Genomic DNA, 13503 nt, shown 5'->3' on the forward strand with positions numbered 1-13503 from the left:
TGGGAGGATGAGCATGCCACCATGCTCAGCTAATGTTTTTATTTTCTGTAGAGATGGGGTCTCATAATGTTGCCCAGGCTACTCAAACACCTGGCCTCAAGCGATCCTCCCACCTTAGCCTTCCAAAGGGTTGGGATCACAGGCATGAGCCACTGCGACCAGCCAGGATAATAATCTTTCATGTGATTTTCTGACTTTAAGCCCCCTGCAACCAGAGACCTTTCTGTCTCATGCCTGAAGGAAAGGAAGGAATTGGCCACGGAAAAACCTGGGAAATTCCTGGGGGAACTCCCTGAGGCAAGACTGCGCCTGGCAATTTGTAAGAAGGGGGCTGGTGCGACCTGAGCAAAGAGCTAACGGGAGGATGAGGGAAGGCAAGGGAGATGGGGTGGGAGGTGGGAGGAGTCTTGTGGGACAATGGGAACCCGGGGGAGGCGTTAGACCAGGGGAGGTGCATCGCGCACTGGGATTTAGGTCCCAGCAAGGTCGCTGGGGGGATGCCTTTTAGGGAATGGACTCTGTGGTCAACTACTCCTACCTGAACTGCCCCCAAAGCATTTGCTTTTCCCTCTCCACAGTCAGGACCAGTGTGACCTTAGACCCCTAATACTGCCATTTTTACTGTTGAGGACACTGAGAAGTAGTAAATGCAGAAAATCTAAAGTATAGTGCCTAAGACAAATTGGCGCCTCGAACCTAATTTCTAAATAAAATTGATAAATAATACTGCAGAAGTGGGGAGCAGGTCAGCAATCCAGGAAGAGGCACTGGCAGGAGCAAGAGACGGAATTTGAGCCTACTCGCGGTTATGAGCCTACTCGCGGTTACATTTTGGCCAAACTCAATTCCTGGTCTCTCTGAGCCTTGGTTTCCCTACCTGGACTGCGCGGTGTGTGTTAATTTCTCTGCCCCATTTATCTCCCCTCTCCTAGCCCCGCCCCAGCGTCACCAGTGGGACGCAGAGACTCAGGACTAGGAAGGCACTTTTAAAGCGCTAAGGGATTGCGAAGAGCTACAGAGAGGCTTCCTCAGGGCTCTGCTGGGTCCACCTCCCCTCATGGACCGCGGGCGCGCTCTAGCGGCCGGGCCGCTCCAGGCTGAAGCCGCCCGACCACGTGTGTAGTCGCAGCTGCCATCTTTCATCCGGGCATCGGCCATCTTGGTAAAGGCAGTGTTCTAGATTTTCGCCTCTGCCCGCCCCTCTTGGTTCATCAATATATTAAATGAGCGTAGGGAATGAGGGCGTATTAAGTGTCCTCTTTTTGAAGAGACAAAGAAGTGGCCGACTACCCTGGCTTGGGTCCGAGGCCCAGCCATCTTTTTCTTTACCAAAATGGCGGCGGTACCGAGGCGCAATGAGTGCGCGCCGCCAGGAGCTCAGCGCGCAGGCCCCGTGATGACGTCACGGAGGCGCGACCGGGCCGGCGCTGGGGTAAGAAGGTAGGAGCGTCTGCGGCGCGGGCGGAACCCGGGTTCGGGGAGCAGAGGCGCGGGGCGGGGGCTGCTTGGCCTGGGACCATCCCCTGGGAAGGCTGGAGGAGGGGTGCTGGGAGGCGGGAGCACTTCCGGCGTCCAGTCTGAACCGCACCTAGTTGGGGGTGATGCCCATTTCCAGACTAGACGATTGAAGCCCGACGCAACAGCATAGTGTTCGAGGCCACCTGGCCCCGGACTGCCCCAGGGCAGCTTCTGGTCTCGAGAGGGACAGAGTTGGGTGCGGACGCCTCCGGCCTCTTGTAGGGGGATTAGTGGTGGGGGACCTCAAAAGGGATAGCCGGGAGGGCTGCTTGGAGGAGGCATTGTTGAATTTTGTATTCTGTTATTTTACCTTCACATCCGTGGGGTCTTAATCCCCGTGGGTCTTGATTCGCTTCTAAGTGTGCCCCTCGCCCAGCCTGAGCCACTCCCTGGGTCCCGCCTGGGCTCCCAGCTCCTGCCATCTGGGGAGTCCACCTCCTTACTAACCCTAGAGGGCTTGTGTGACCCATAGATTGGGCCTCCCGGCTCTAACGCCCTCCACACCTTCCCATCTCCCTGGAATACAAATCGTCCCCTTTTCCAGCCTACCTCCTGCATCCCGCGTGCAGGCTGCGCTCTCCCCCACTCATTCAGACTTTTCCTTAGATGTCTCCTTTAGGAAGCCCTTTGACCCAGGCTGGGTCAGAAGCCCTCTCCGGGCTTTCCCAGCGCCCTGCGTGTCCTTATTAGGACTCTGATTGCATGTATTGGCTCTTCTCTGGGAGTCCCATGCAGGCAGGAAGCTCATTTGTGCCACCTCTTTCCCCAGCATCGCACATGTATTAGGTGCCCAGTACATATTTGTTGAATGACGTGTGTGCAAGTGAGTGAGTGTTTACCACACAGAGAAAAGTGTCTGTATTTCCACCTTGGGCTGTCATAACTAATGCCACAGACTGGGTGGCTTAAACAGCAGAAATTGCCAGGCACTGTGGCTCACGCCTGTAATCCAGGCACTTTGAGAGGCCGAGGCAAGCGGATCACTTGAGGTCAAGAGTTTGAGACCAGCCTGGCCAACATAGTGAAACCCCGTCTCTACTAAAAATACAAAAATCAGATAGGCATGGTGGCACATGCCTGTAGTCCCTGCTACAGGGGAGGCTGAGGTGGGAGAATCACTTGAACCCGGGAGGCGGAGGTTGCAGTGAGCTGAGATCATGCCACTGCACTTCAGCCTGAGTGAAAGAGCAAGACTCCATCTGAAAATAAAATAAGAAGAGTGCTGAAGTCTCATGCCCTAGATGGCACAGCGCTGGCATCCTCAGTTAGCACCCTGGTGGAGTGCTGTTAATTTCTCAGATGGTAGCCTTCCCCCCCTTCACCTGAAAACAGGCTTTTGAGATAAGGCTCCAGGCTCAGCCCTGTGTGACCTGGCCAGAGACCTCGGCTTCCCCTCCTTAGAATGGGGATAAATGACAGTCTGCACATTTGTTTTGGGGACATTTCATTGATTTGGTCCTTGTAAAGCACTTCGCCAAGGGCTAGACATTTGGTAAATGGTGGCGCCTACCATTTGTGTGTGCCTTGTCATTTCCTGGCTTCCCACGTGGGCCTCACACCAGGTAGGGACCAGGTGCCCAGGGGCCCGCAGCTTTAGGATTATTATAACATCTCCCAGCGATGCAGGCCCCAAGCCATCAGGAGCAATTTATAGTGGCTTTATTGTTCACCGAGCTCTAGGAAATTTAGGGACTGAAGCCTCCCAGGTGGTAGACAGGGGAGGGGCCCCACACAGACCGCCACATGGTCACAGAAGCATGACTTGTAAGAGACCTAATGGGGCCAGGTGTGGTGGCTCACGACTGTAATCCCAGCACTTTGGGAGGCCAAGGTGGGTGGATCACCTGAGATCAGGAGTTCGAGACCAGCCTGTCCAACATGGTGAAACCCCATCTCTATAAAAATACAAAAATTAGCCGGGCGTGGTGGCGGGTGCCTGTAATCCCAGCTGCTTGGGAGGCTGAAGCAGGAGAATTGCTTGAACCGGGTGGGTGGAGGTTGCAGTGAGCGGAGATTGTGCCACTGCATTCCAGACTGGGTGAAAGAGCGAAACTCCGTCTCAAAACAAAGCCCCAATGTGGAAACAGCCCAAATGTCTAGCTGTGGACAAATGGATAAACAAAATGTGGCGTATCCATGCAGTGGAGGAATATTCAGCCATAAAAAGGAAAGAAGGGCCAGGGGCAGTGGCTCAGGCCTGTAATCCCAGCACTTTGGAAGGCTGAGGCGGGAGGATCACTTGAGCCCAGGAGTTCAAGGCCAGCCTGGGCAACATAGTCAGACCCTGCCTTAAAAAAAAAAAAAAAAGCTAGGCATGGTGGCCTGCACCTATAGTCCCAGCTACTTAGGAGGCTCAGGTGGGAGGATCGCTTGAGCCCAGGAGGTCAAGGCTGCAGTAAAGCCGAGATTTCGCCACTACACTCCAGCCTGGGCGACAGAGTGAGACCCTGTCTCCAAAATAAATAAATAAATGTACTCTCACACTGTGTGGCCTTTTGTGTCTGGCTTCTTTCACTCAGTATTGTGTTGTTGAGGTTCAACCACATTGTATCATGTACGTATTGGTGCCTTGTTTCCTTGTTGTTTTCTTTTTTCTTTTAAGAGACAGGGTCTTGTTCTGTTGCCCAGGCTGGAGTGCAGTGGCACAATCATAGCTCACTGTGGCCTCAACCTCCTACGCTCAGGCGATCCTTCCACCTCAGCCTCCTAAGTAGCTGGAACTACAGGCACAAGCCACTGTGCCTAATTATTTTTTATTTTGTAGAGATGGACTCTTGCTATGTTGCCCAGGCTGGTCTTGAACTTCTGGCCTCAAGCAGTCCTCCTGCCTCAGCCTCCCAAAGCACGGGGATTACAAACGTGAGCGATCGCACCTGGCCTGTGATTCCATTGATATGGACTGAAATATCCAGAACAGGGAAAGCCATAGAGGCACAAAGCAGATTGGTGGTTACCAGGGGCTAGGGGAAGAGGAATAGGGAGAGACTGCTGATGGTGATGTGGCCGCTTTTGGCGGGGTGCAAGTGTTCTAGAACTAGACAGAGGTGGTATTTGCACAACGCTGTGAATATACTTAAACACTGAATTGTACACCTTTTTTTCTTTTGAGATGGAGTCTCGCTCTGTCACCTAGGCTGGTGTGCAGTGGTGTGATCTCAGCTCATTGCAACCTCCGCTTCCCGGGTCCAAGTGATTCTCCTGCCTCAGCCTCCTGAGTAGCTGGGATTATAGGCATGCGCCACCACACCCAGTTTTTTTTTTTTTTTTTTGAGAGGGAGTCTCACTCTGCCGCCCAGGCTGGAGTGCAGTTGCACAATCTCGGCTCACTGCAACCTCTGCCTCCCAGGTTCCAGTGGCTTTCCTGCCTCAGCCTCCCGAGTAGCTGGGATTAAAGGCGTCCGCCAACACACCCAGCAATTTTTATTTATTTTTAGTTGACACAGGGTTTCACCATGTTGACCAGGCTGGTTTTGAACTCCTGACCTCAGGTGATCTGCCCACCTTGGCCTCCCAAAGTGCTAGGATTACAGGCGTGAGCTACCATGCCTGGCCGGAATTGTACACCTTTAAATTGATTCTTTTTCCTTTCATTGAGACAGAGTCAGAGTCACTCTGTCGCCCAGGCTGGAGTGCAGTGGCACGATCTTGGCTCACTTCAACCTCCACCTCCCGGGTTCAAGCGATTCTCCTGCCTCAGCCTCCTGACTGGCTGGGAATACAGGTGCACACCACCATGCCCAGCTAGTTTTTGCGTTTTTAGTGGAGATGGGGTTTTGCCGTGTTGGCCAGGCTAGTCTAGAACTCCTGACCGTAAGTGATCCGCCCGCCTCGGCCTCCCAAAGTGCTGGGATTACGGGTGTGAGCCACCAGACCTGGCCTAAATGAGCTCATTTGGTGTCATGATGTGAATTTTGCCTTAATAAACTTTTACAAGGAGAGCGCTAACTCCAAAGCCCTTGTTTTATACAGAGAAGGCCACGGAGGCCCCAAGAGGGTCCTGGCTGCCCAGGTGTGAGTCTGGGGGTGCTGAGTGCCGATGTCCCCACCGGCCCCTGCTCCCCTGTCCCCATCCTCTTCCCGCAGCCTGCTGAGGGATGCCCAAGAAGTTCCAGGGTGAGAACACCAAGTCGGCAGCGGCCCGGGCACGGAGGGCAGAGGCCAAGGCGGCCGCTGATGCCAAGAAGCAGAAGGAGCTGGAGGATGCCTACTGGAAGGACGACGACAAACACGTCATGAGGAAGGAGCAGCGCAAGGTGCGTGCACTCCGAGTCCCCACGGCCCACGTGCCCTGTGGCCAAGGCCAGTGGTCCTTATGTCAATGTGGGTGAATAGCAAGAGGCCCCTCTAAGCTTTGGTCTGAAAGGCCAGGAGAGACCAGGCGCTGTGGCTCACGCCTGTCATCCCAGTACTTTGGGAGGCCGAGGCAGGCAGATCACCTGAGGTCAGGAGTTCAAGACCAGCCTGGCCAACATGGTGAAACCCCGTCTCTACTAAAGATACAAAAATTAACTGCGTGGTGGTGCACACTTATAGTCCCAGCTACTCTGGAGGCTGAAGCAGGAGAATTGCTTGAACTGGGAGGTGCAGGTTGCAGTGAGCCGAGGTCTCCCCGCTGCACTCCAGCATGGTCAAGAGAGTGAGATTCCATCTCAAAAAAAAAAGAGGCCGGGCGCAGTGCCTTATACCTGTAATCCCAGCACTTTGGGAGGCTAAGGTGGGCGTATCACCTGAGGTCAGGAGTTCAAGACCAGCCTGGCCAAAATGGTGAAACCCTGACTCTACTCAAAATACAAAAATTAGCCAGGCGTGGTGGCAGGCTCCTGTAATCCCAGCTACTCGGGAGGCTGAGGCAGGAGAATTTCTTGAACCCGGGAGGCGGAGGTTGCAATGAGCTGAGATCGTGCTGTTGCACTCCAGCCTGGGCAACAGAGTGAGACACTATCTCAGAAAACAAAAAGCAAAATGCCAGGAGGCACTGGAGATGGCAGAGGGGAGGGAGGCAGAGGAAATGGTGTGTGGAAAGGCCCTGGGGTGGCACGGTCTTGCTTGTTTGTGGACAGTGAGGCTGTCATTGCTCTCTGTGGACGTTTCTCTCCTTTGAGTAATGTCAGGATTAGGCTAGATGGTCATTCTCACCGTGGAGCTACTCTGCCCCTGAGGACGCTTGGCAACACCTGGAGATGTGTTTGGTTGTCATAACTCGGGGAGAGGGGGTGTTGCTGGCATCTAGAAGGTGGAGACCAGAGATGCTGACACCCTAGAATGCACAGGACGCCCCCACAGCAAAGAATGAGCCAGCCCCAGATGTCAGCCGTGCTGAGGCTGAGAAACGCTGTGATCAGGCCCCCATTTCCAACCTGTTGACCCAGGTCCACAGGTTCTTCTAGGTGTTTATTTTATTTTTGTTGTTGTTGAGACGGAGTCTCCCTCTGTTGCCCAGGCTGGAGTGCAATGGCGCGATCTCAGCTCACCGCAACCTTTGCCTCCCGGGTTCAAGTGATTATCCTGCCTCAGCCTCCTGAGTAGCTGGAATTACGGGCATGTGCCACCATGCCCAGCTAATTTTGCATTTTTAGTAGAGATGGGGTTTCTCCAGGTTGGTCAGGCTGGTCTCGATCTCCCAACCTCAGGTGATCCGCCTGCCTTGGCCTCCCAAAGTGCTGAGATCACAGTCATGAGCCAATGTGCCTGGCCCAGGTGTTTATTTTTTAAAAGCCGTGGTTTGGTGTGGTAGCTCATGCCTGTAATCTCAGTACTTTGGGAGGCTGAGGTGAGAGGATTGCTTGAGGCCAGGAGCTCGAGGTCAGACTGGGCAACATAGCAAGACCCCATCTCCACAAAACATGTAAAAATTAGCCATGCATGGTAGTGTGTGCCTGTGGTCCCAGCTACTTTGGAGGCTGAGGTGAGAGGATCACTTGAGCCTGGGAGTTCAGGGCTGCAGTAAACTATGATCGTGCTACTGTACTCCAGCCTGCGTAACAGAATGAGACTGTGACTCAAGATGGATCAAAAAGCCCAGGGCCAAGCCCCGTGCTTCATTGGTGTCTGGGTTGTGGTTTAGGGCTGATGCTGACCTGCTTGGCCCACTAGGTGGCGCCAGTGACCCATGCTAGCCACAGCTCCTAGTTTCCACACCCTGGTTAGCTGAGACACCCGCCCTCTAGGCAACCCCCCAGCTTAGGGGCTGCTATCCTGACAACATGCCCAGTTCTTGGGAGGAATCTGGACATTTCCACCTGTTTTACCCATCATCTTTTTTTTTTTTTTTTTTTTTAAAGACGGTCTTGCTCTGTCGCCCAGACTGGAGTGCAGTGGCATGATCACAGCTCAGTGCAGTCTTGACCTCCTGAACTCAAGCAAGTCTCCTGCCTCAGCCTCCCAAGTAGCTGGGACTATAGGCGTGCACCACCACGGCCAGCTATTGTTTGTATTTTGTGTAGGGGGTGGGGGTCATCTCACTGTGTTGCCCAAGTTGGTCTCAAACTCCTGGGCTCAAGCAATCCTCCCCCCTCAGCCTCCCAAAGTGCTGGGATTACAGGCATGAGCCACTGCGCCTGGCCTCCCATTGTCTTTCTGTGAAGGGGTAGATCCTGCCTTGTTTTTAGCACACATTCAATGTCCCTAGCTTTCTTCCAGCCGCACCCCTACCCACCCTGCTGCACTGGGTCCATGGAGATATTTATAGTTTGGGGGTTGGGGGGTCATCAAAATTTTGACACTATAGGAAAGTTGAAAACTCAAAAGGAAAAACAATGTTTGTCAAAGATCCAGTATCCATCCGGGTGCGGTGGCTCACGCCTGTCATCCCAGGACTTTGGGAGGCCGAGGCAGGCGGATCACCTGAGGTCAGGAGTTCGAGACCATCCTGGCCAACATGGTGAAACCCCATCTCTACTAAAAATAAAAAAATTAGCTGGGCGTGGTGGTGCGCACCTGTAGTCCCAGCAACTCGGGAGGCTGAAGCACAAGAATCACTTTTACCTGGGAGGTGGAGGTTGCAGTGAGCCGGGATTGCGCCACCGTACTCCAGTCTGGGCGACAAAGCAAGAGTCAGTCTCAAAAAAATAAAATAAAATAAAAAACAAAAAGATCCAGTATCCAGACAGAATTCAGAGACCTTTCCGCCCATAGTGTCAGGATCATTGGACTAGTCCTCCCTGTGGCCTGCATCTTGGCCACTGGGGTTGGCCCCATCCTCTGGATGAGGAAATTGAGGCAGAGAAGGCAGAAAGCCCAGATCATGTGGCTATGAGGAAGAGCTGGAGCCAGACTGGCACCTTCTCGTTTGTTAAGAGGCTTTTTTTTTTTTTTTTTTTTGAGGCAGAGTTTCACTCTGTCACAGAGGCTGGAGTGCAGTGGCGCGACCTCGGCTCACTGCAACCTCTGCCTCCCAGGTTCAAACAACTCTCCTGCCTCAGCCTCCCAAGTAGCTGGGATTACAGGTGTGTGCCACCATGCCAGGCTAATTTTTGCATTTTTAGTAGAGATGGGGTTTCACCATGTTGGTCAGGCTGGTCTAAAACCCCTGGCTCCAAGTGATCTGTCCACCTCGGCCTCCCAAAGTGCTGGGATTACAGGTGTGAGCCACTGTACCTGGCCTTGTTTTTTTTTTTAAGAGAGTCTCTCTCTGTCGCCCAGGCTGGAGTACAGTGGCGTGATCTCAGTTCACTGCAACCTCCGCCTCCTAGGTCCAAGCGATTCTTTTGCTTCAGCCTCCCAAGTAGCTGGGATTACAGGCATGGCACCACGCCTGGATAATTTTTGTATTTTTAGTAGAGATGGGGTTTCACCATGTTGGCCAGGCTGGTCTCCAACTCCTTACCTCAAGTGATCCGCCCACCTCGGCCTCCCAAAGTGCTGGAATTACATGCGTGAGCCACCGCCTCTGGCCTGTTAAGAGGTTTGATTAAGGGACAGCGAAGCGTGCCTGTCCTAGGAGTGTGGGTCAGAAAGCACGTACCTCTGAGCACACCTGTATTGCATGCATCCGGGACAAGGTATGGAGCAGGTTGGACAGGCAATTGGGGCCAGGTGGTGAATAGCTTAGACTTCACTTAGGGGCCAGACAGCAAGCCACTAGACCCTATCATTGAGCACGAAGGCTACCACTGACAGTAGGTTAGCAAATAGGTGTGGCTGCGTGCCCATTAAACTTTACCACAGGGGCCGGGCATGGTGGCTCACACCTGTAATCCCAACACTTTGGGAGGCCAAGGCAGGTGGATTACGAGGTCAGGCGTTCGAGACCAGCCTGGCCAACATAGTGAAACCCCATTTCTACTAAAAATACAAAAAATTAGCCGGGCGTGGTGGCAGGCGTGTGTAATCCCAGCTACTCCGGAGGCTGAGGCAGGAGAATCGATTGAACCTGGGAGGCGGAGGTTGCACCACTGCAGTCCAGCCTGGGCAACAGTGCAAGATTCCGCCGAAAAAAAAAAAAAAAAAAAAAGGGCCGGGCACGGTGGCTCATTCCTGTAATCCCAGCACTTTGGGAGGCCGAGGTGGGCGGGTCACAAGGTCAGGAGATCGAGACCATCCTGGCTAACACGGTGAAACCCCATCTCTACTAAAAATACAAAAAATTAGCCGGGCATGGTGGCGGGCACCTGTAGTCCCAGCTACTCAGGAGGCTGAGGCAGGAGAATGGCTTGAACCCGGGAGGAGGAGCTTGTGGTGAGCCGAGATGGCACCATTGCACTCCAGCCTGGGCAACAGAGCAAGACTCCGTCTCAAAAAAACAAACGAACGAAAAAAACACAAAAAACCTTTACCAAAGCAGGCAGTTGGCTAGTTGGCTATAGTTTGTCAACCCCTGCTCTCTAGAACATTCTCAGCCCCTGTGAGTTTCCCTCATACCCCTCCTGGTCAGTCCCCCACCAGTGATACCTCTCCTCACTTCAAACATCATGCATTGGCCAGGCACAGTGGCTCACACCTGTAATTCCAGCACTTTGGGAGGCCAAGGCAGGCAGATCACTTGAGGTCAGGAGTTCGAGACCAGCCTGGGCAACATGGTGAAACCCCATCTCTACTAAAATTACAAAAGATTAGCCAGGCATGGTGGTGGGCACCTGCAATCCCAGCTATTTGGGAGGCTGAGGCAGGAGAATTGCTTGAACTCGGGAGGCAGAGGTTGCAGTGAGCCGAGATCGCACCACTGCACTCCAGCCTGGGCGACTGAGAGAGACTTTGTCTCAGACAAAAAAAAAAAAGTACCCTGTCTAAGGCAGAATGTGTGTGTGACATGCATCGGTCGGGGAGCCTCGGGATGTTGCCTCTGACCGAGGGGGAAACTGAGGCTCCTCAGCACAGCAATGGGAGCCCAGTTTGTGTGCTCCAACAGCCTTGACTTTAACCACTCCCTCCACTTTCCTGCTGTGCAGGTGGGGGTGGGGGTCAGGCCCTGGCAGTGTCCTTAGGTGCGTCCACCCGTATTCTGCGACATTCCCTTCTGTCAAATCTATCTGGAGATGCAGTGGTAGTGTCCCAGGGGGACACTGCAGGTGTGGGGATCGTCCCTGGGAAGGCTGAAGGTGTGAGAGTCAGATGGTGGAGTCTCAGGCAGTGAGGGGGCAGGCAGGGGTGTCCGAGACCAGGGCCCTGCGGGAGTGCCAGGCAGCGGGCAGAGTACTGCCATGAGCCTCCAGCAGCACTGTATATAAACCATGGGCTCGCTCGGCCCCCTGGGGTCCGTGCAGGCCAAGGCAAGGGCAAGTCCCGTAGCCCAGATGTCCTTCATCCAGCCAGCATCAGGGCTTCCCTGGGCGGCCGATGTGGAATCAGTTTCAGCCTCAGTGACCCACCGCAGGGAAACCTGGACAGTGCTGCCCGACTCATAAGGGCAGAGCCCCTGCCCTAGCCTGAAACCGGTCCAGGCCTCCCACGGCTCTTAGAATCCAACACGAACCCCTCCCTGGCCCCCAGAGGCTCCGCATGGCCCAGCCGTCTCCCTCCCGACCTCTTCCCCCTCCCGCTTCACTCCCACTCCAGCCTCCAAGCTGTTCCTGTTATAACAAATGGCTCCTGCCTCGGCGCCTTTGCACTGGTACCCCTGCTGCTAAGGACGCTCCTGTTCCCCAGCTCTCCCCATTGGCCGGCCCTCTTCGGACCTAGGAGCGTCACTTCTCCTTCAAGAGCCACCCACCTGCCCTGTCCAAGGTTCCCCTGTTGGCCTCACATCCCCCGCCCAGGGCAGCACCGGGACCTATCTTGTTCCTGGCATGTCCCCTGCACCCAGCACAGAGCCTAAATCCTCGTTGGCTGAGATGAAAACTCGAACCCCAGGCTAGTGGGTGGCGCGGGGGTGTGGGGTCCTCTGCCTGACCGTGCACGCGGCCCCCGCAGGAGGAGAAGGAGAAGCGGCGCCTCGACCAGCTGGAACGTAAGAAGGAGACGCAGCGCCTGCTGGAGGAGGAAGACTCCAAGCTCAAGGGCGGCAAGGCGCCGCGGGTGGCCACGTCCAGCAAGGTCACCCGGGCCCAGATCGAAGACACGCTGCGCCGAGACCATCAGCTCAGGGAGGCCCCGGACACAGGTCGGGGGGCATCCCGCTCTGGAGCTGCACTTTTGCCCACTGCAGAGGCTGGACCTTGAGTCCATTAGCCCCCTCCTGGCCCCTAGAGAAGCTGCCGGGGCTCCACGTGGTGCAGGGTGGGTGGGTAGGCCGCCTCCTGGTAGGCCCGGCCGTGAGCAGACAACCTCAGGGCTTGTGCCCCCCGGGGTCCTCTTGTTTGCAGGGCTGCCGGAAAGTAAGGCAGAGAACTGGGCGCCGGGAGGGTAGGACCTGTCCCAAGAGGGCTTATCAGCTCAAGTCGCGATTCCATCCCCCCTCATCTCTCCCGCCTTCCTCCCGCCCCTAGCTTCTCTTGCCAGTCTCTATCTCATCTCCTTGGAACTGTGCATCTTTGCTTATCTCTCTCTGTCTCTGTCACCCACCCACCCGCCCAGCCGAGAAAGCCAAGAGCCATCTGGAGGTGCCGCTGGAGGAGAACGTGAACCGCCGCGTGCTGGAGGAGGGCAGCGTGGAGGCGCGCACCATCGAGGACGCCATTGCGGTGCTCAGGTAACGGGGCGGGGCCTGGGGCTTCCCAGGGGTGGAGCTGGTCCTCGGGGGCGGGGCTACCGGGGGGGCGGGGCCGGGCTTTTCGGGGCGAGGCTGAGCCCAAGGTCCCCTGACGCTCATGTCCACCTCCAGCGTGGCGGAGGAGGCGGCCGACCGGCACCCAGAAAGACGCATGCGGGCAGCCTTCACAGCCTTTGAGGAAGCCCAGCTGCCGCGGCTCAAACAAGAGAACCCCAACATGCGGCTGTCGCAGCTGAAACAGCTGCTCAAGAAGGAGTGGCTCCGCTCTCCTGACAACCCCATGAACCAGCGGGCCGTGCCCTTCAATGCCCCCAAGTGAGCCCAGAACTTGGGGAGCCAGTTCACCCACGGGTGGTCCAGGTTACGACTCTGCACGCCTTTAGGCCAAGTCAGCTGCGAGGGTCACAGAGCGTTCTGGGGGCCAAGGCGCCGGGCCCCGGGGCCATGCTCTTATCACCAGCCACCCGTCCTCCCGCCAGAGGGTCCCTGCCCCGAGTGACACCCCATCCCCTCCCATCCCCCAGCGCGTGTGTGTAGAGCCTCAGGGCTGAGTGCCCAATAAAGGTGGCGGCAAGGCTGCGGTGAGGCACTTGAAGCCTAAGTGAGTGGGTGGGGAGAGGCGGGCGGAGAGCGGGGAGAAGGAACAGCTTTGGGGACCTGCTGTGAACCGCACTGGGATCATAGCTAGAAAAGACAAGAGCCCCCAACAGCGCGCTCCTTCCTGCTGCCAGCTGTGCCTCATCGGCTCCTGCCAGTACCCCTCCTTGGCTGTCCCGCTTGTCCAGTGAGGGACCTGCTCCACTGTCCCCTGCACACGCTCAGAGAGGTGGAGGTGGAGGCGCTGGCCACACTTCAGGGGCAGAACCAGAGAAGAGCTGGAGCCTGTCTGCCTCCTGAGA

At 55.6% G+C, this 13503-nt stretch overlaps 1 protein-coding gene across 1 annotated transcript; it reads left to right on the forward strand.

Moving 5' to 3' along the window:
• Positions 1–1110: 1110 nt before the first annotated feature.
• Positions 1111–13193, forward strand: CCDC124 (coiled-coil domain containing 124). Its single transcript, XM_002828909.5, has 5 exons — positions 1111–1440; positions 5602–5771; positions 11866–12055; positions 12469–12583; positions 12716–13193. The coding sequence occupies exons 2-5, from the start codon at positions 5613–5615 to the stop codon at positions 12921–12923; spliced, it is 672 nt and encodes a 223-aa protein (XP_002828955.1). The 5' UTR covers positions 1111–1440; positions 5602–5612; the 3' UTR covers positions 12924–13193.
• The last annotated feature ends 310 nt before the right edge of the window (positions 13194–13503 follow it).

Source organism: Pongo abelii, chromosome 20 (genome assembly GCF_028885655.2).
Source record: "Pongo abelii isolate AG06213 chromosome 20, NHGRI_mPonAbe1-v2.0_pri, whole genome shotgun sequence".
Taxonomy (NCBI): domain Eukaryota; kingdom Metazoa; phylum Chordata; class Mammalia; order Primates; family Hominidae; genus Pongo; species Pongo abelii.